This window comes from Echiichthys vipera (assembly GCF_963691815.1).
Source record: "Echiichthys vipera genome assembly, chromosome: 18".
Lineage (NCBI taxonomy): Eukaryota > Metazoa > Chordata > Actinopteri > Perciformes > Trachinidae > Echiichthys > Echiichthys vipera.
The window spans coordinates 9777737-9800638 of record NC_139843.1 but is presented as its reverse complement, the minus strand read 5'-3'; the positions used below and the strand labels follow the sequence as shown (position 1 = coordinate 9800638).

Below are 22902 nucleotides of genomic sequence, written 5' to 3'. Positions count from 1 at the left end.
CGCTTGACTGAAGGAAAGATCACCTCCCCCTCTCTCTCCTCCCTGATAGTCCCTTCCTCCCCTGCCCCCAGTACTACCACTGGAGCCCAGAATTCCTCACTTTACCAGCTGGTCTGGGGAACACTGCATCTGCTCTACAGCCTAATAAATAAGAGTTTAAAAGCTGCAGGGTTTAAGGACCTTACCAAAGGCTGCAGGATGAAGTGACCATACCATAGTTTTTGCACATTTCAGTTCCTTAACTGAAAGTTCCAGATATTTTTTCATACAAATTATTTTCAGTTCAATAGGGAAATTAGTTAGCAGATTCAAACTCATGCTTTCATTCTTGTCAATGTCCATAATCGTTAAGTATGAACAGTTAGAATGAGTCTGTAGCATCTGGTAAGCACTGAAAACTGGCATTGAATGTCTCATCATATCTGTAAATTTGTTTAATTTCTTTAATGAGGCAGCAAATGTAGGCAAAGTTATCTTGCTGCTGCTTGTGTTGAGAAAATGCTAAACATTTGTGAGGTAAAAGTAATCATTTTGAAGATTTTCATTTAAATAAATGTCAGTTAAGTCACTATCACCGAATGAGGTAACTAATGGTGTCTGAGCCTATGGTCCACTGATGAAAGCCCTTGCATTTGCAGTATTACGAAATGGGTGTCTGTGGCTACCCTTACGAGGCCATCCTGATCTTGTGAGCTCCATTGTATTTTACTCGCAAATCAGTCTGCTAACGTAAGGTGGAGAGAATTTGGAAAAGTTAACCAAGCGACCGAACCAATCAGCGTTGGTTTTGAGGCGAGTCGAAGTGTGACGCAACAAGAAGCGACTGTTCAGTGTAAACAACATGGTGGCTTCCACAGAGGAGTTGAGTGCAGCTATCGAGCAAGCCGCTCACTAACGCTTTTTTCTCTTGGATCCTTCTGTTGGAATATGGACCGGGCACCTGAAATTGTGCCTTTTTTCCGTAAATTCACGTTACACAAACGGCAAATAACCTTTTTCCGACATGTTGTTTACTTCCTGCGCTTTGCCTCGGCACTGTTAGCCTGTGATATGCTTCGTTGATCTGATTGGTTGATTTGGCCTGTATGTTGGTGATAGTTAGTTTATCCAATCAGCAATGAGCAAATGCAAATTATGTGAATCAATCCATCTGGTGGAGTCAGGTTAGTCTGTGGCGACATTCCCAAGGAAATTATCAGTGACCGTTTTCCATCACCCAGCAGTGGTTCTTTCCACCAGAGAGTGTAGGTGGAGGCTGATCATCTGCAATGATCTCTTATTGCCATAGGTGCTGCTAACAAGAATGAAACAGATCTCTACAAATTTAGCCATTTCAATTTTGGTATCAATCCCAACATTTGTTTTAAAAGGTTAGGAACTAACAAACAAACTTATCATTCAAGACAGCAGTAGACCAGCAACTCCCGTGTTCTGCTAGGTAAAATTACTGACGACAATGTAAACCAGTGAAAATATTCAAAATTTAACTAAACTGATTTTTTTTTTTTTTAGGTGGGCCTTCTTTAAGGAGGCTAAAATACGTTTAGCTGCTGCTCCCGTCCACAGCAGTACAGTGCTTAGCTTCCGTGGCTGTCCTCCTCCCTGCTTTTCCAAACTGGGGTTGTGCCAACCACCTACCCACTGACTGTGGTTAAGTACCTACAACGTACATAAAACCCCACTTCAAAAATCCACACTTTGCATTTAAATGCATTTGAACCCCTTGAAATGATGATAATTAATTCTATTCTATTCGCTATCATACAAACTCTCCTCGCTTGTGAATCTCTTGTACACATGTGCATTTACTCACACATGCACACCCACTTACTCACACAGTCAAAATACACAAAAATGCACACAGTGCTTTTTGTTTCCATTGACGTCAGGCTCCTTGTCCTCGCCTACCTTCATTGTGGAGGTCCTCCCTCCGTTGGCCCGTCTCCCGCTTGATGGCCGACCTGCGGTAAACCACGTGGACACGCCCCTTCACTTCCACGTCCTGTTGGCCTTTCTCCAGGGGCTCGATGAAAAACTCCCCATTATCAGTCCGGATCAGACCTGCCTGGAAAAAGAGGGCTTAGAATGAGTGCACCCGTCCTCCTTCAAAGGACGGTAATTCCACTGGAGCCAGTAATTATAGTGTGCCTGATCAATTGGAAGATTCTGAGAAGGGCTGCAAGGGGAATGACGCAGGTAGACACAATTTTGGGGCCCCACACCAACAAGCCCTTAGCCCTTAAGATTTATTGAGTGTCAGCATGATTTCACACTGAACGAGATGATGAGTAGCAATGTCTCTATTCAACCGTATGCTTCTACTGTATCTGCTTTATGTTTTAAAATGAATTCAAAGCTAAGTTGGAGCGCCGGTACCAATCTGTGAATTTTAAGTGAATTTATTTTTTTTTTCAAGAATGTGTTGTTTTACAAGTTACTTTTTTATTTTTCAAGATTATTATTTTGGCAGTTTTCCAAGTCTTTATTATATAGGACAGACAGGAAATGGGGTCAGAGATAGAAGGGGAGGATTGCAGCAAAAGGCCGCAGGTCGGAGTCTAACCTGCAGCCTTCAGCCTCTTTACATCCAATGCCTACCTCTTCCGAGGTGGATTTCTCCCTGACTGATCATTGGATGAAAGGGAAAAATGGCTTTAAAAGAAACACAAACAAAGGGACAAAGATCATGAGCTGACATTTACTGTTGATTTACATAACTAATATAATTATACTGTAGCTGCACTGGAAATATTGCTATGTTGTGCTTCACCAACAACATGACAGATGCACCTTAATTCATGAGAATGCTATCAGAAAAGCAACAGACACTGCAGTTAAAATGTCCCACATTTTGATGGCATAATAGCATATGGTTTGACACTTAAATTCCATGTGCCTGTGACATGTGTGCATTTCCAGGTGGACAACCAAGAACCAAAGAGATGTCTCTGCAGGATACATCCAGTCAAAGAACAGCACACAATGAAATATGGTCCATCCATATAATTTCACATCAACTCTTCTCTTGCATCCTCCTTTTCAGCATCTGCCCTTGAGTGATAATGCAGTGTCTTAACTAGCATTGGCACAACACTTAAGAGAGTGCAAACCTTTGCACGCACTGATTTCCATAAAGTAAACATCCTCTGCTTCAGGCCTCTTTGTTGAATATCTAATGTGACCTGTGGTAAACATTTAGATGGACTGCTTAGAGAAGCCAACAGCCAGCTCTAGTTCACTCTTTCCATTTCCACTGTGAAAGCCATTATATTTATTGGTCTCAATTTTGTACAACTGTTAAATTTAAAAAGATTTGGCATTTAATATAAATCTGCATTGAATCAAAAGTAATTCCGTTATTATGAGAGTCCTGAGTGCAAACCCAATGTGTTGTTTGCAGTGATTGAGTGATTATTAAAGCCCAACTGATGCCAGTATTACACAAATAAGTAGTTAACTGGAGTTTCTGAGTGCTAGACATATTAATTATGTCAGGGCCATTTCGTTTTAAATTACCTCACACTCACTCCGCTTTTGGGCAGTTATTTACTGCCATCTGTTTCAGCAAAACACATTTGCCAGTGACAATCTTTGTTGAATGCGTATTTGTCACTGCCTCAAATGACAATGTGAAACCTACTGAGAGCTATCACCTGAATCTGATCTTTTCAGTTTCCGGTTGCAAATTTACTGTTTTAGTTCACCACTCTCATAAGCCCCTTTCACACATACACTGCAAAACTGATAGCATCTATTTTATGGAGCTGTATGTGAGAACGCAAATGTCAGAATCAGTTGGATCAGACATCAGAGTTTACCCTGCCAGCTCGCTAGTACAAAGCCAATGTGTGAATACAGCGGGGTCATTGCCTGGAGAATACACAGCAAGCGAGTGGGCGTGTTGTTTCCATCATGCGGGTGGCGCGAAACTGAAAGAAAACAAACACATGAGGTTAAAGAAGAGGGATGATTCACACGACAACAAAACTAACTGGAGAGACAACAGGATTCAGGAACTTCTGTCAGTAAGGGGCGATGGCAAAATTGTCAGACAAATTCAAGGAATGGCAAGAGACTCTCTTGTTAATGACCAAATGACAAACCGGCTACAAAACAGCGGTGTAATGGGCGTTGTGTCTTGCCTGCTGCTCACTCTGCCCAGTGACCATCCCTCTCCTAAACCAATTAGAGTACTTTGGTGCGCACTGTCTTCATTCATCCTCGTTTGCTCAACCATCGCTCTCTCTCTCTCTCTGGCTGCTGGGCAAACAGTAAGCAATACTTTCTATATATTATACCATTTCCCTCAAGAGTTAGTAGAAATCAACAATAGCTAAAAGAGAGTGAACAATGAACTTACATTCTTCAGGTGGTCAGAGACACGACTCCAATAACTTTCCCCTGCAAGTTGCTTACATAAGTGAGAGTGCTAAAAAAAAAAAAAATCTCAATCTCAATCTATTGTTCACTGGATGCAACATATCTCTATCTCTGTTTTGCTGCAGCGTCGATTCCAAAACAATCATGCCACAAACCTGTGAGTAAACAAACGGATGTTCTTGTTTATCATCCACCTTGGCTCACTTTTTTCTTATTGTATTGTTTTTGTCTTCGTGTGTTTTCTGATTTATTACCTGTGTTATTGATTTATTTTTAATTTTGTAAAGCATTTTGAGCTGCATTTTATGTTATGAAAGGTGTAGTATAAATAAAGTGTATTAGCATTTGTAATAATAATGTAATAATAATCCATCATGCATCCCAATGGGAGGATAGAGACTATCCCAGCTATCATTGGGCCAGCCAGAGAACATTGTTCTCTCATGTTTCCTGTTCCACTCTTCCATGAGCTGTGTCCAATAAAGACAAAAATAAATAAATACACATTTTCAGTCATTAATGGTCAACAGATCCAGAGATGGTAATTGTTTTTTAACTAACTTTTAATAGCTAATTAAGCTGGAGCTCACAACCCAATGTGACCTAATGAAGCATAAACAATGTCACATCATCTTATAGCTGTAGTTGACATATTTCTCCTTTATGTTGCCATGTTGTTTCGATTAAGCTTGATAAGCAGAAACTGTCCTTCCTGAATACACTGCAAAGAACATATTGCTCATATTCCTACTCCTTATGAAGAAAAGAAAATCTATCCAGCCTATCATTATGAAGAAGGCACACCAACAAGACTTTGGCAAGAATGTGTGTATTTACAGCTGCAAAAAGGATTCTAAATACAGCACAGTCAAAAGAACAGTGTGCCTAAAAAAAACTCAAAATCCTCGGCATCCTGTTGCTTGGGACTAACAACATAAACACCATGAACTTAAGCACTGACGTGACAGTAAGGGCAAAGAGGAGTGAAAGAATCTGTCCAGCCCCTGACCAGGAAATGCCAAGTAAGACATGCTCGAATACTTCCTCTGTGGTCTCTTATTTCAGCGGTGGGTGGAAGAGAAGCCGGGTCTGTGAGGGGAGAGAGCAGCAGCATCTGGAAGGGCCTACAGAGGAACCTAATGTAAACATGTGTACTCTGAACGGTGAAGTCTGGGCTAGGGAAGGGTGTAGGTTTGCTGTCAGAAGTGACAAGTGGACAAAATGGTATTCAATTGTCAGTTGATCTCTGTATTATTTATGGCTTCACCACACTAAATAATAACTAACTAATAACATTTTGATTAATCAACAAAGACCTGTAAATTACTCTCAATTTGAGTATTTGCTGCTTTTCTTTGTTTTATATAACTGAAAATCCTGCGATGTCACCTGAGCTGCAGGAACATAAACTGTTTCCTTTATTTTTACTCTTTTCTGACATTTCAGGCTAGACAATGCATTCATTGTCATCTGTTCATATGACTGTTTTCAGCCCTGAGTAGGTTCTGTAGATCTTCCTGTGAAGCTACATACAGCCCTAACAAACTCCACCAATGGTTGAATGCAAGTGGCCATCCTCTGGACTTGGGGACTGAGCCCTCCTGGACTGTCATACATACTGTGACATTTTCAATATCGTCAAGTCGAGTGTGCAGGGAGGAGGGACCGCAAAGCTGCTGATAGACAGGCCTCAAGTCTGTTTCACTTGTTGCTGTGGAAACGTTTGAAAGACAACCACAATCATTTACCATCTGATCGCTGCAAACCTTGCCTGTTGTTTTTCATAGCAATTTTTCATAGCCTATAAATTTGACAATACACTGCACAGCTTCTATAGAGTAAGGTGCAAAATTAAATGCATTTGATTACCTATATAGCATAAACTTCTACATATACCTGTACCATGATGTGGTATAATATTATGTCTGGTCTAAATGATGAATGTAATGTTTTAATACAGCAATTGTTTTCATGCCTGCAAAGTCTGCGAGTCTGCAAGTACAGTTACACTGTGGCATTTGGATTCAACCAAACAATCAGTTTTGACAGCATGCAAATAGCCCGAGAGGCAAAATCCATTGCAGCAAAAATACCTAAAGGCAAGTGAAGGCGATTCACATAAGTGTATGTATATGTGTATATATGTAAGGTCATGCTTACCAATGACAATCAGTCAGTCCACCACTTTGGTGCAAACTGAGATCCTAAAAGATTTTGTGCTCTAGGTCAAGAGAGGCTTGGTGATGCAGAGGTCATCAGGTTATGTCATATGATGTGAGTGTTCATACACCTGGGATTATTATGATAATCTACGGTGCTCAAGTAGGATACAATTTAGTGAAAAACACTGAAGCCAAGGCAGTGAGGCATCAAACATGTAACCACGCAAAAAAGGTATATATATATATAACCTTTAAGCGCACTTGTTTCCACACACTAAATCCCACATATCTGTAAGAGCAACTTTGAAAGTGTAAATTGTTACGAAGCCCTCCCTAACGGCAGCAAATGCTCTTGCAGTGACGTCTTTTATCACACACCGTGTAACTGCGCCTCAAACCATCTCTCCAATATGAAATTAGTCCACAAGACAAATAAAGCATAGAAAGAGAAGCCACCTAGCTCCTAACAATATTAACTGTATTTCATTTCAGAGAGACTTCTTTCTGCTGTGTACCCAGAAGTTGGAGTCTGTCTTATGATCAAATAATGAATTGGTGATACTAATCTTGAAACTATGGTGATTGTATAGCTCTCCTGTGCTGCCATGTTGAAGATGTGTGTGAAGCATCCATGTTTCACCCGAAAAATAAACTTCATACCTTTGATTAGAGTTCCGTCAAAGTCTTCATTACATATATTATGTAAGTCTGGACTGAAATAGATGTAAACTGCAACTTGATAGTGTGGCGGAGGCTTACAACCACAAGGCAGTTATTCTAGTTTCATTATGTATTGTGTTCATTTCTATGATTACCTTCTTGTATGTTGCTTTATGCCTGTGTCAAGCACTTTGTGATTTATGTTAAAAAAAAAACCAGACGTATACTGTCACAACTTACTGCCAGCATTAAAGTGTCGTAAGGTAATGGAGATGTCCCTTAATGTGCGTTAACAGCAAACACAGTATAAATATGGAAAAAATGTTCCACAGGCCATGCTTGAGCTGCAACGTGCAAGGAAATCAAAGTCCAGCCATCATTACAGGGGCTTAACCTGCAATTTGTGTCAGATTGTTTAGAAACATGTAATTTCAATTCCAGGCACGCTCTTTGTTGATCCACAAGCGATACACAGAGATGGAAAGAGTAAAGAGATAATCCACTATCAACTACTGAGAGGTTGTTGGTGCTGGATAAAAGCTTAAAAACAAGGAGAAGCAATAAGCCAGGGAGTAAATCATGGCTTCCAGGGATGCAGACGTTTCACATCCCACTGTGCAGGGTTGCAAAGGTCATGCAAAGCTGGTGATCACAACATGGACTATGAAGAGTCAATAGGCTTCGTCATCTATAATCGGAATTATTATAAACTGATATCAAAGAGCAGAAAAATTAAGGCAGTAATTATAATAAACTTTATACTTAATATTTGAATACGCTCAAAATGTATTACTATTTTGGAACACACAAAGAGAATTCTGAATATTGGGATGCTAGTTGTTAAGGCACAGGTATTTTAAAGTAGTACTAGACAATAAGACTCATTAGAGTAAGGAATCTTTTCATCAATAGAATTAAAAAATAAATAAAAATGCACACAGACCCTTGTAAGGGATTGCAATGCTGAACATAACAGTCAAACCTTTCATGTAACATTATTTTATATCATCTTGGATTTTTGTTTAAAAATGCTTTAAAATGTTCAGTTTAGCTGTAAATTTTCTAAAGATTTCTAATAGGGGGAATTCCCTCCAGACCTATCTTTAGGCTTGGATCACAGTACACAGTATGCGTACATTTACAAAGGTCCCCCACAATGTTAAATATGTGATAATGGCCTTGATTTAGCCATTAACTGGAGCACTTAATTGGAATAGAACATAATGGGGATGCTGTGAGTGGCTGTTTAAGAGGTTAAATGCTCCTATGAAAATCACTGTTGGTATTGTTGTTATGATTATTATTATGAGTAGGAGCAGCGGTAGAAGTAGTAGAAGTAGTTGAAATTGAATGTCCCCATTAGCGGGAATTAATAAAGGAATTCTTCTTCTTCTTCTTCTTCTAGTTGTTGTAGCAATAGTAGTTGAAGTACCAGTTATAGAATGGTTGTAGAAGAAGTTATAGTGGTGGTACAAACAGAAGTAAAAATAGTAGCCTTAGAAGAAGTAGCTGAAGAAGAAGAAATGCTAGCAGTATCATAGTAGCAGTAGTACGTGTACCACAGGTAAGTAGTAGCAGTTTTAGTAGTGGTAGTGGCAGTAGAAGCAGCAGTAGCAGCAATATTAGTAATATATGATTACCCAATATTGAATTAATGTGGGTATAGAATAGCATAACCTTTATTGCTGTGGAAATGTGTCTTGACCACTGTGCTACGGTCTGTTGCTTCACATTAAACATCACAAAGCAACATAAAACGTGTTAAAACAACATATGCAACATTTGACAATGACAACACGGCAGCTTAGAAAATAAAGAACCTGTACAAATTAAGTGTGAGGGGATAACGTGCTAATAAGGTTATTGCACATGGCTCTATTGCAAGATTTATTATTAGAGTTCAGCAGCTTGATGGAGGCTGGAACAAACAATCGTGTCAAGCAGTTTGATTCTCAGCAGATGTTCGTATTCAGAGAACAGGGGATGTTGACAGTCTGCAATGACTTTTGTTGCATGTTTCATTACTGCCTGCTCCTTCACTCTGTATGGGCTCATAATATGTCTCCCTAATACCTTCATAGCTATTTTAGTTGCACTGTACAGTCACTTTCCTGTTAATTTGTTATTGATGTGATTAACACTGTGACATTCACTGGGGTGTGTGCGTGTGTGTTTGCACATACTGTATGTGTGTCCTGTATGTGTGTAATTGAATGAGCACACTACACTTAGATATCTTTAGACAGACATACTGTAACCGCTGCAAATAAGGGTTGGACTGAGAGGAAATAAATCGCATTATTGGCTGAGATGTCAGTCTTCCACTGATGGAGCTCTTAATTTAGTGCCTTTACCTTGGTGCCAGCACAGTACTGGAACACCGGAGGATACTGGAATACTGGACTGGGACCAGCCCTGTGCAGAATTCCTGCATACATGTATGAATAGAACAATTTATGCAAGCATTTTCCATCTCCAAATTATGGAAAACTGCCCCACCACCAGAAAATAAGTAAGCCTGCTGACTGTTGCTAGGTGGCTCGCTCTCTTTTTAACTGATGGACACAGAAATAGCGCTCTTCCGACTTCGGCTATCCAGCACTCGCGTTTCCATCACACTTGTAATTCAATCAGCCTGTCATCTGCGCTAATACCCAACACATGAGCAACACCGGTATAATCATAGCCATCACTCATCACTCCACAACAATAGCACATGCTTGTCTGGAGGGCACAGCTGTTGCGATCTAGCAGGAGTTAAAGTCAGAGGGGAAGATATATGGCAGACGATCACATGTTGGTCAATCAAACATGAACAGTATTAAAATGACACCTCAGCTGACAGTTTGGTAGTGACGTGAAGCCAAATATCTCCGGAAGATATCAGATACATTTTTGCCTTTGTTGTATGAATGTCTCATCTGCCACGAGCTTGGAATGCCGTAAATCGTGTGCCTCTGGTCACATGGCAGGAGACCAAGTAAATGTAATCTGTTTCTGGTGATGTCATGCCTCGCTATTAGGCAATCATCTCCGTGTGAGCAGCCTCACTACAAAGGACACATGGATAACAAAGCTTATCATGGAAATTCAGTCGTACTGAAATAATTTAGAAAACCGTTCTGAGACTGTTTGTGTGTTTCCAGGAATGCAAGTGCCACAGGAATTAAAAAAAAACATATGTAACTGTGATATAGATCTACTCCAATAGCGTATATGTGTGTTCTCTATAAGGGAGCACATCAAACATACTTTTGAAGATGAAGAGCTGGTGGTATGTGAAGACATAAAGCACAGTGTATCTAAGAGATTTGGCCCGCATGCGTCGAATTCAGCGTGTTCATCTTCCGTCAAAACTCGCTCCTTTCATCAGACATCTCCTCTGTGTCATTCAACATCAAGCAGACACTTCAGACTAAATAAATTGCCTGTTCACCTTCAAATGCCTCCCCAACACCCCTGCATGCACAGACAGGTCTATGTTCATGTTGTCCTTGATGCAAGGAAAGACATGAAGGATATTTCTAAGAGTCTGACTACAGTCAAATCACAAAACAAAACAAAACATTTGTTTGCACATGCATTGAATGGTAAAGTATCTAGATCATTGAATGAGCACATTGATAAGATCTGCAATAAAACAAAGCAAAGAATCTGGTTTCTCCGCCAGTTTAGATCTTTCAGAGCAAGGAGACAAAAATCCTCTTATTATTTTTTACCGCTGTGATAATGAGTGTTTTACACGACCTTAACACTGAATGGTTCAAGAGTTTGTCTGCTACCTCAAAATCAAAACTGCTCTGACGACTAAAAATCTGCTTAAAGCTTGTAAGTCAACCACTTCAGAAATTGTATGATTCATCCTTCCATAAAAAACCAAACTTAGGATGGCCAAGAACATTTCTTTTGACCCCAACCACGTTCTGAACAGTGAGTACAATTTTTTTTAACAACAGATCGGAGATACAGACGGAAGAACTCTTTTGTGCACCAGTCAAAACTCCAATTAAAAATTGCACTCATATGCACACTGATGGGCTGGTTCTGTCCTGATGTCTTAATGCTTATCTTTGAGTGATGTGATTTCTGATTTCTGATACGGGCATCTTATTAAAAGTATTGTTGTTATAACATAAATGAGTTTTGTTTGTATCTTTCTTGGACCAATAGCTGATGGTATATTTAGAACTGTAGTTTTGCTTTCACGGCGCTATGCCAGACTGTCGGATTGAACGTCTATATTGAGCATCGCAGTGGATGCAATTTTTGGCAGGATGAGTGTTAGCAATGCTGTTGATTACATCATGTTATGAGGAGATATTCGCTGTTGGTTTTTACAGAATAACCATAACACTTTTGTGTTATGCCATACATAACACTATAACCAAGCGTGTGTCTCTGTCTGGTGTGTTTAGACTGGTTTGAGTGTGCTACAATTGTTTTCCGGCGATTTAATGAAGAGAGAGACACACAGTCTATGGCCGTACTAATAACGCACGCAGAGACTCTTTCAGATTCAGGTTTCGGCTAACTTCATCTTCACACACCCCTCAGCCTGTAAAGTGCATTTATGACACCAGAATATAAACGATAGAGCAAAATATGAAACCACAGACATTTTATCGTCATATGATACATATCGTCATATGACACAGCCCTATCATAATGCTTTGTTACTTGTGCTTATGGACAAACACAGTTCATCTGAACAATGCCTACATTGCTGACACAGACCATTGCTTTTTACAGGTTGGTAGTTATGGTAACTCTGATGTGAACCTGGCTTTGATCACAAAAGTGCTGTCAAAGCCTCATTGGAGATAACAGGTCTGATGTTTGTAGAGAAGTTAACACAAAAATTATAGGAAAAGCTAGCAGAATAGAAGCAAACACTAGACTGGTGCCGGCATTCTGTTTTATGTAGGACTTTGATGATAGTGTTGCAGGCATCATGTATCACGTATAAAAATCCAATTGCGTTTTTTTCATTCGACTCTGGATTACTGCAGAAAAGAAGTTCTGTGGCAAAGAAACGTTTATGATACTTACATGAATTGTTCTGCAAGATAATCTTCACATATTAACACCTCTTGTTGGATTTTTCAAGTTTTAATGCAACTGCCAAAAGTAAAAAGCTAACATCAGGCTATAAAAGAACTACATCAAAGCCGCATGACTACGTCACCACCACTAGCTTCCGACGGCTTTCAACTGACTTCACATGTCTGGCATGATGACCTACAGCAACAGCCTTTTTAAAGACACATACAAAATTAAAAATTCACAAGTGGGCTATTTACTTACATATTTTATGTGGTAGAACAAATCGTGAAAATATCTTAAGTTTGGGTTAATCACAGACCTTATTTCAGGCATTTAACCAAAAACCTAACTTCTAGGTGAGGGAAATGGAAGGGCAAAAATGTTTGTTTTCCAGGTTTTATGACTCATTTCTGCTTCCAGACTCCATAGCTGATAACTCTAAACCCTAATTACTTTTCTGTCTTTGAAAATAATTAGAGCAGAGTCATAAAGACTGCTATCTTATGTGAGCTAAGGTTTGGCACAAACAATGTATGAAAAACCTTTTGTATTGTTCTTGTCAGTGAATACACCATTGTGCAGTACTGTGTCCCTTTTTTGTCTTGATTCACTTAAGGACAAATACTGTCGCCTTCCAGGAGAGATAAGAGCACGGCATTCTCCTTTGACCACTCACTGTTATTACATTATTACTTTGTTATCAATTTTACCTCATTTTCTCAGCATGAATACCATTTGTTGTTCCAATAGAGAAAAACTGAGGGTGAGAGAATGCAGTGATGAGACGACGATTATGAGTGTTTTGTTGAGAGGTGTGCATTGTTTCTTTGTGTTGCGATGATGCGAATCAAAGTCACATGTCCTGAAAAATGCATCAAGGAGCAGACATTAAATTGCAGGCTTGTAAAAATTATAGTAGGGCGGAAACAATTGGACTTACTTGATTATAAAAATTCATCAAGGCAAAATCCCTGCCTCCATGATTTGTTTCATTCCTGTCTCGCACGTTATGCGGCCTGTTCAGCAGAGGGTTCATTTTTCCACACGGACCGTTTTTGCGGACGCACACCACTACAGTCCAGAAAAGGCAGAGGATCATTTCACACTTAAAAAGAAGCCCAAAAGGTGCAATGTGTCCACTGTTAACTAGAACTGTTATACCACAACAGCACGACACCGATGATTCAGTATCTGAGCCGAAAGCAGCCCGTTGTTAACGCCACTTCACCGAGCACCGCTGTTCCGGTTTAAGGAGGGAGGTTGCCGTAGTTACGGAGAAACAGGAGGAGAATGCGTAACGTTAGCTGTCCTCGAGATGCCTCTATGTTTAGTTTTTCTTGAATGTTAAACATAACGTTACCCTCCTGATCAGTCTTTATAGTTTTGTTTGAGGAAGTGTTTCAGTGGCGTTTTGTACGTTGTTTGTTGTTACGGTAAACAGGAAGAGAGCGACTTGCTCTTCCTGATAATATCTAACATTAATAAATTTTCTAAATAAATCTATTTGTCTTTGAAACCTGTTTGAGTAAAGACGTTTTATGCACTACTTTGAAATCCCTATTCATGGTGAAATGCAAGTGTATTGCCTTCAACACACTCACATCTCGTCTCTCTCTCTCTCCCCCTCACGTACAGGTGCACACTCAAACACAAACAAACACACACACACACACACACACGCACACACACACACACATCCCTGTTAGGTTACCTCACCAAATAGGCCTACCCCAGACATAATATATTTTTTTGCAAAATAACGCTAATTATAATACATTTTTAGGTAAAATAATGATTTCTTTTTTATCCGAATACTTGATTAATCAGTGGAATGATTGGTAGAATATTCGCTTACAAAAAGAATCGATAGCTGCAGCCCTAAATTATAGCTACAAAAAATAGACTTCGAACATAGACTTTTCTCACTTAAGGTGTTAGTGTGTGATCATTTAGAAAAGGACTCATAAATGCGTGTGATTTCTCCCATTCCGCACATTATTTATGTCAGAATAATATAGAGAGCTGACTGAGAAAAGAAAAGTAGTAGCCTCACTTCCGTCAAGCCACTTCAAATGTCACATCTGGGAAAATGTACTGCTCCTGTTCTATCACAGCAGTAATACAGTTTTAAAGGTTGTGATGACAACCAGTGTCAAAAAGATCGGTGGTAATGGAGGAGACACACAATACTCTGGCATTTGCTGGGATTGTGGCTTATCACATTGATTTATTATTTCTTCTATATACAAAATAGAGCTTTTAAGGCATGAAATTACTACATATAATGTGAAAGAGATTGCTAATAATGATGAACCTGCAGAGAATTCAGAGACTCTGCAGTTCCCCTCAGCTTTAGCATCTTTTAGCTTATTGTTTTTGGTTTCAGCTCTCTTGCTCCTCGCATCAGCGTTATTGTCAGATTTAGCTGCAGGGTTTTTTGGGGGGGAAAAAAGTTCCAACCAAACGGCACTAACACTACACCAGCTGTTGAACATACTGCAGTGGAGCATTTAGCAGCTGAAGAGCCAGATCTTTTTTTTTCTCAGGTGTTTGTGGAGTGAATGCTGGACTTACATCAGCAAAGCCAGAAACACAACTCCAAGTGACAGCTGCACGTACACTATCTAAAATGATGTACATTTTGACACTGACAGCTTGTTGCGCTGCCCCCAAGTGGGCAAAAAAACAATTTAAATGAAATCATGTCTACTATCCTGCTACATGCCATGCATAAATTGTCTATTTTCAGCCCAAAATTGGCTAGTTGAAGAAAGAAATATGAAAGGATTCAGATGTGATAATCACAACCCCACTGCTCCAGTTTCTATTCTCATGCACAATCTTTCCAGCATGCCAGCTGTTTAGTCTCCTGCTCTTTAACCATTCAGACACACTCAATTCCTGCCCAATCAGTGGCAACTCCATACCAATTGAAGAGCTTGATAGATGCTCAAACTGCCAAATGTGCCTGCTGATGTAGTAGGGAAGATTTTGGCAAAAATATTGTAAAATTATAGTGGTTTGAGATGTCTTTCAGCAATAGACCAAACTTTTAACGTAGAGCCTCTCAAGCCTTCACGGGTGAATATTTGATTCTTTAAAAATTCAGGATATTTAAAATGAAATATTGTTTAATACGTCTTATCTACGGCTGTGATGCACGTGCAAACGTAGGTCATAAAATATGTGAAGTGGCTATTGTGAAGGACTTTCTGAAGATGAATAAACACATGCCAACCCACATTCTGTCTGACAAGGAAAGAATCATTTCTCCCAGCTTCATATCTCCCCACCAGACTAATATTTCAAGTATGCATTGACTTACCAGTCCATCACAATTGCTGATAGCCACAGAGGCCTCCGGCATGTCGCTCACGTCTCCAGTGAAAACACAGTCCCTGTGGATATGTTCCTTGGCCTTTTCCACAAAGTCCTCCTGCCATTCCACAAAAGCTCCTGGGGCCACCAGCCTCCTGTTGGCCCTAAGGCGGAGGTGCAGTTCTTTCCCAAACACAGTGACATTGAAAAACAAGTGCTGCGCCAAGGAGGGGGTGACCGGGGGCATCTCGGGGGCACCACGGGCCACCCTTCTTCTGCTGGCGGCATCAGCATCAGCAGCACCCTTACTTCCAGTTCCAGCCGAGACCACGTGGGAAATGTACCGGCCACAGGAGTCTGTGCTGAATGGCACGATAAGACCATATTCACTTAACTTTCCAGAGAGTTTTTCTGATGGGACAGATGGGCTCAAGTGAGAATTACATCCACAGACCTATGGAAAGTTCTTATGGAAAAAGACTATAAACCAAAGTAAGCTGAATAGTTAGAAAGGCTGATTCATAGAGGTTAGAACTTATACACATTATTATATAAAGCATATGCATGTAACTCAGAATAAGTGCTCTCTTTCTGAAACTGGGGTTTTATAAGTAAAATCCAGTGATCATACAGGGAGTTCAAGCAGTTCAACACACTGTATTGACTTCATAGAACAGTAAGGCTGTCATTTATTGTGTGGACCTATCAATAAAAAATAGGCCATCAGCTGTTTTTTATCATCATTCCTCAACATCAGAGTGCATTTTAGACACAGTGCAAATCAATACAAATGTAACTCACCGTGTGTTTCTGCAGCAAAAACTGGATCCAAAAGTACTTGACTGAGTGAAAAGCACATCACTAAATACATACAATCCATAGCGAGGGCTGTAGTGTGCGAGCTGCCACTTCAGCGCTGACTTTTCCTTTCTGTTGTAAACGTTGAGCACTTCTTCCTCCTGAAAAAAAAAAAAGCCCAAATGCAGGAGAAAAGTCCTCAGAGTTGAGCTTCAGCGAAGCAGCCGGGCATTTCTGAGCGTTTCCCTCTAGACGCCAAAGTGACGGATATTCACAAGTTGTTTCCAATCTTTTGGCCTGTGCTGAACTGCATAGACCAAGACTGCCCCATCCATTTAGGGAGCTAAAGGGGGGGATATCTGGGGTGCTGATGACGACAACTCCCCGGTAAAAAACCGGGACGGTTTGAAGAGGTAGCCCAACTTTTTTTTTCTTTCCCTTCTCGGTCCCTTTTCCTTCCTCAGATAACTTTTTAATGGCAGGAGAGTACGTTGACGCACGCCTACGCTGTGAAAAAAAGTCGGAAGGGTTCAGATAAAGTGTGCAGAGACAGAGTGTCCCGGTGGTGAAACATCTGCCGTCCAGTCGTGCACCATTACGCACCAATGATTCGGCTACGGGACTCTCGGCTGCTCAACTTGAAGCCACTACCAGCCAACAGTGGGAGCGCCTTCTCTCCACGAGACAACCACATATTTAGCCAAGCATTTTTTTTTTCAACTCCAAAAAAAAAAAAAAAGAAAGAGAGAGAGAGAAAGAAACCGGAGACGTTATATCATATCCACCTCCACTAATATTCAGTCTTAAAATCCAAAGAAATGTCTACCAGATGCATGCTTATAATAACATATATATGGCATTAGTCCACAGACACATGTCAGTGATAACACGGCAATAAATCAGGGATGGCAGAGGTCAAAACTTTCCAATGCACGTGCTTGACAAAAAGTGGAACTTTGACTTGTTTGGAGAGAAACCCACTTAGTTATTATCAGTGGATTGGTTTACTGACAGATATCAGGACACAGTAAGTGTAGATCACAGAAAAGCACCCACGAGAACTACTAATAAAAATCCACTGTCAAAAACCTAGAAGACAAATACAACACGTGAATACATAAAAACATATAGAAAAAGAAGAAAAGGAAGATCAAACCAAAAGCAGCTACATTATACCAACAATGTTGAAAGTAAAATAATAAAGGATAAGTACTCTACGGGGGAATTGTTGGGTCTATGCCTACTCTGTAAAGTGTCCTGAGATAACTTTTGATATGAATTGAATTGAATTGAAGTTCATATTTTTCTCAAGTCTATCTTAAAATAATGATCACACACCCATATGTATATTGAAACAGTTGTGACTAATTGTTCCTCAACCAAAGCTAATGTGAGGCTTCGGCATTTGGAGAATTTTGGGAAGGATAACAACTTGCAGCTATTTCTCTGGCTCCTGCTCCAATCAATGATGATGGAAACATGACAAGGTGGATATGCTAATTTCAGCCAGATGCTATGACACACGTATCACCTTCGTCTGTAACTTTTGTGACTCTTCCTAGTTCCAAATTAGTCTGCACCAAGTTTGAAAGAGAGACTGAATAAAGCCATTTTCACATATGAATCCAGGACAATGTCGGGAGGATCAGGTCAGGAGAGGTTTTCACACATGCAGCATCACACCGGCGATGCTACCTGTCAGATGCATTCTCACTTAGAGCCAAAAAGGAGGACATGACACTGTGCTGAAAGAGCTGGTTCTTAATTTGGCCATTAACAACCCTGGTGTCGGTCATGACTGACAGAAGTTTCTGAATGTCATGGTCTTCACAGTTAGACGAGTAACAGATTCAAAAGAAGTAACCACCATGACATTTTCACTGGCCTCCATGCTGCTTTCTTCTGTTTACTAACTGTGTAATGTTAAACATGACACACTACTTCCAGTGGGAATGGAGTCTATCACCTATTTTTAGTAGGATTTCCTGTGTTTTGGGGGAAAAAAAGTACTACTTTTGATGGAAACGGGTATTACACCAATCAGAACCAGAGACAATTGGCATTGTCCTATGTTTACAAAGAATGTCTTCTTCTTCTTTGTTTCACTTACTGTACTGTCTCAACAAGGAAACTGTGTGTGGAAACATAAAGAGAGAATTTCACACCAAAAAGACTGTAATCTCTTCCATTGAAATTGTGCTTTCTATCTCTTCAGAGCGAGTATGGACAGGAGGAAAGCTTAAAGCTACCAGAAACTGTGTCAATGTACAAATTGTTGGAAGATAGACTTGTAAAAATAAAAAATATGCTCCCATCTATTTACAGCCAACTATAGGTGCATTTCCAGGTGCCACACCATCATACAATCAGATTTCATGTACAGCAACTACTCATTTTCCATGTCTATTGAATATAACTCTAGTATCAACAAAGCACGCCTTGCATGATCCATTTGAATGACCTCATGCAGTTTGTATCTCAAGTTTTCATAATCTGGGCTAATCCTGCAGATGTCACTGTGAGCATATGTTCCATTTGCAGAAAGGAAACAAATCCAACACCATCATTAGAGGCTTAAAAGGTGTGAAAACTCCACAGTAGATTTCATCAGTGGAATGACAGCCTGTTAAAACTTTGGATGACTGCTCAAGCAACCAGGACTTTTTCTTTTGGCCCCGGCTCTCCCTGCTGGAGTCCAGACTTTGTCAGACATGACCACGCAGAGACTGAACCAACAACTCTGGAATCCTTCTCAGAGGAGGAGAAGGGGGTTGGGTTGAAATGAGTTCTGACTTTCAGGTACTTTTCTTTGAGGGGAAAAAAAAAGGTGTCTAGACTGGACATTATTTTCCCTCCACAGTTCCTCGACTGTGTCTGCGCGACCTCCCCCATGCATCGCCTATGCTCTTACTCTTTGGCTAATTACCTCCATGCTCCAAGGATGGTCAATGTAGAGCAGGTGTGGGTTTTTTATGCAGTCATCCCCACGGGGCAGCAATGAGAGGACTGGATGGTGATCCAGAGTTGTGCATTAATAAGCGATGGAAACTAACCACAGCATTAAGAGATGGAAACCATTAACTGCCTTGTAAGAAGTTTTATGCTCTTTTTCCATCCATACTGTTGGGAGTGATTTTTGTTGTTTTTGTTTCGTTTGTGTCTAAAAGCCAGGATGAAATTCCCCAATATAGCATAGTATTCAATTAGAAGCCTTGTTTTTCCCCTCTACAATGAACAGCTCCACTCAGTCTGTGGTTAAGTCCACACACCAGAGCAATTTTCTACTACAGTGCTCGCATTAGAACACTCTGTTCTTCACAATAGGAGTCTAAGAGCAGCACTTTGAATATTTTAACAATAAGCTGCAATATATTTGTGTGAGACGGCCAGTCCTCTTTAGAAATGTGATTTATTCAAATCTTGAAAATATAAAATCACTCGTTTTTTTCCCCTCTCAAATTTCAGAGACTTCAAACCCTTAACTAATGTGTAGATTACTTTTAAATGTACTTAAAGACACATTGCAATATGCTTAAGAGTTAATCCAGACTTTGAGGGTGGAGTAAAGAATCAAGCTTCTTCCACTGTGTTCACTGGGGAGAAGTTACAGTACAGTGTGTGGAGCTGCGGATGCCTCAATGTGTGCTGTAATGTGGTCAGGCCATGCCAGCGTGCTGAGAAAATATGTGACTTTTCATCTCTTGAGATGCAAGGAGATGCAAAGCAGCTGCTAGTCTGCCCGGCAGCTTGAGGGAAGAGAGAGACGCGTCTGCCAAGTTACAAACCAGCGACTCGAAGAAGTTGTTATTATGGTCCTCTGCCCCGTGTGGATGGAGAGACTTATGAGTTTCACTTGACCTTCCTTAAGAAAATGTAATTAGTCTGTAATGAGTGTGGGAGTCTTTTCTGTAAGTGCAGTTGTAACAGTGTCAATATATTTGTGTCAAATGTTTAGCCTTACGTCCACCAAAGAGGTTTATGTTTTATCTCCTGTGTGTTTCTTCATATCTCAAAGACTTCAACAGTTTTCAATTCAATTTGGTGGAGAGTTAGGAATAGTTTAGACATTTTGACCAAATACAAATGAACTTTCTTGACAAGAGTTAGATGTAATTCCTCCAGATTTAACAAACAAATACTTCATTTATCCCTGCCCTCTAGAACGACACGTAGAGGCATTTTCTGATCTGAAATAATGTAATGTGACAATGCTGATGGTTAAGGCTTTGTTGTGGTTTTAGGGAAAGATAATGGTTTTAATTAAAATAATTAGGCCTACTTTGTCAAGGTTAGGGGATCATTGTTGCCACGGTTACAATAATAAAACACTTAAGGTTAGGGAACAATTGTGGTCCTGCTTTAAAAAAAAAGGTTGACTGTCAGTTTGAAATAGGAAACAAACAAACAGCTGTCTACCCTTTTAAAGTCAGATGTTTGGTCGACCCAGTCATCCACAAGGACTTATTTCCATTCTATGTTCTAAACTAATCTAAGATACCGTCTCCTGTAACTTCAGGATTATCCTTGGTTCTCAGGGTCCTTTGTTGTCAGGGCATGTGTGTTTTTTTGTATAAGCTGACATTATAAGTGAATGGTAAGGGTATCGTCGCAGTTCAAATCTCAAAGAATTAAGGCGGATGGATGTTTTTAGTGCATCTTTAATTGTAAACAGACACTCTGCACTCTCAGCAAGAAAGCAAATATGCATCTTTACTCAAAACATCAAACTATTTCTTAAATTTTGGATAACCAACCAGTAAAAAGGACCCAAGAAGAAATTCACAGCATATTACTGCCCCTGTGAAGGAGAATTTGTTTGTGCCTTGTATCCTTTTCTGACTTACAGTAGTTTTGTCCTGCACCAGGAATTACAGAAATGAGCTAACTGTTGTTTTCCTCTAAAACATAATATTTTTACTTGCATTAAATACCTACGTCAAAGTGGTTACGTTTTTCTGCAAAATGGGGCACCACAAAAACGTTACGACATTAATAGCGCTAGCATGTCAAGTTTTTAAATGTTACGTTAGCATTATGCTAATTGCCAGCTTATAGCTAGCTCAAGTTAAATGTTTTGCTGTTAACATATATTATCTATCTATTATTTTTCAACGGACATTTCTCAAAGTTTTGACCATGGTTTTGTAATATATCGTTACTCTTTATTTAACTGTCCAAACTAAGCTAAGGCATACATTGTTACCTTGTGGCTCTGTCTTCTAGATGGAGGTAGTTTTAGACTTGACATAGACCTGGAAACCATGGAAGCAAATAGAAACATCACACCATAGAAACAAATCTTGACACAACACTTTAACTACTATGGTGTAGGTCCACAGCAGTATCGCCACCATGTGGTCATATATCCTGGGGCTACTCCCCATTACATTTCTCAAATCAACTACAAAATACATACAGAATGCCTTCCCCGTTTGCCTATAATTGGCTACCAAGTTATTACAGGTGTCTCTTTAAAACAATCTACCATAACTCTCAAACGTAATTTAAACTTCATTTAGTATAATGGTTGAATATGAAGAATCGTCATTAAAAGCTTTTTTTTTATTTTTTTTTTAAATAATACACCTATGGGGCATTTTGAGGGGTGCAGAATGAAAGTATTGCTGCACAGCTGCTTTGTTATTTGTCCCAGCAGCTGAATGACCGGAGACGAGTCAATAAGCCAAGCATTCACTCAACGGACTGAGATAAAGGAGTTCAACCGAGTTGATCGGTAAGCTAACTTTCATGTTTACCTAGGTGTAATGGTAATGGCTAAAGCTAACTGTCAGTCAAACTCCTCTGCAATACTTGTTTTTGTGGATGGCTCAAACACACTCCTGTCTCCTGTAGGCTACTGGGCCGGGTCTGACCAATCTGGCAACCCGACTGTTGGAATTATTATTTGCTGTTGCAGCTACGCTCTTGAGACACTAGATGGGAGTGTTCTGCTCATTCTCCATATTCAACTTTTAACTTAAGACATTTCTGCAAACTATGCTGGCTAAAGTAAGATTGTGGTACATTAACTTCAAAAGACATAACTCAGTGGTCAAAAATCTGACTCGTTTTTCAGGAGTCCAAGTCTCAAGTCTGTCAGAGCAGGTTCTGATAGTTCAAAGTGTGAATGCTGACCATTAAAACACTGCATTTGCACAGTTGTGGTTATTGACAGTGTCGTTCACAGAGCTGAGACCAGGGGCTGGTCAAATGCAAGTTAGACAGTTTCACAAAAATAAACTTACTTGCAGTTTAGTCTTATTTTAAGCCTAAAATAACAACCACCTGACCCCCAAGCTAACTCAGAACTGAGAGCATTATTTTATATTCTTATTAAATTAATATCAGAATTTGTGGTTTTCCAACAATGTCATGAAGCGAGCAATGATGACGGAAAAGATTTTAGAGACCGGAGTAACCCCTTGGAAATATCGTTTTGAGGATTCTTAGAGCCGGATGATGAGAAGAGGAGCGAGCTTCTGGTGAGTTAGACCTAATGGCTGGAAAATGGAGGTGTCGGGGTGATTCATTCTGAAACAAC

At 39.9% G+C, this 22902-nt stretch overlaps 1 protein-coding gene across 2 annotated transcripts in view; it reads right to left on the bottom strand.

The window, feature by feature from the left end:
• The window catches only part of adamts14 (ADAM metallopeptidase with thrombospondin type 1 motif, 14), a 45236-nt gene extending 28301 nt beyond the window's left edge, over nt 1–16935 (bottom strand). For both annotated transcript variants that reach the window (XR_014593611.1, XM_083932629.1), the window contains exons 1-3: nt 16365–16935; nt 15571–15974; nt 1909–2065 (exon numbers count right to left, since the gene is read on the bottom strand). Coding sequence is in view for 1 of the 2 variants with exons in the window: in XM_083932629.1 (XP_083788755.1) it covers nt 1909–2065; nt 15571–15974; nt 16365–16443 (640 nt within the window). In the remaining variant the exon portion in view is untranslated. The remainder of the gene's footprint in view (nt 1–1908; nt 2066–15570; nt 15975–16364) is intronic.
• Nucleotides 16936–22902: the final 5967 nt, after the last annotated feature.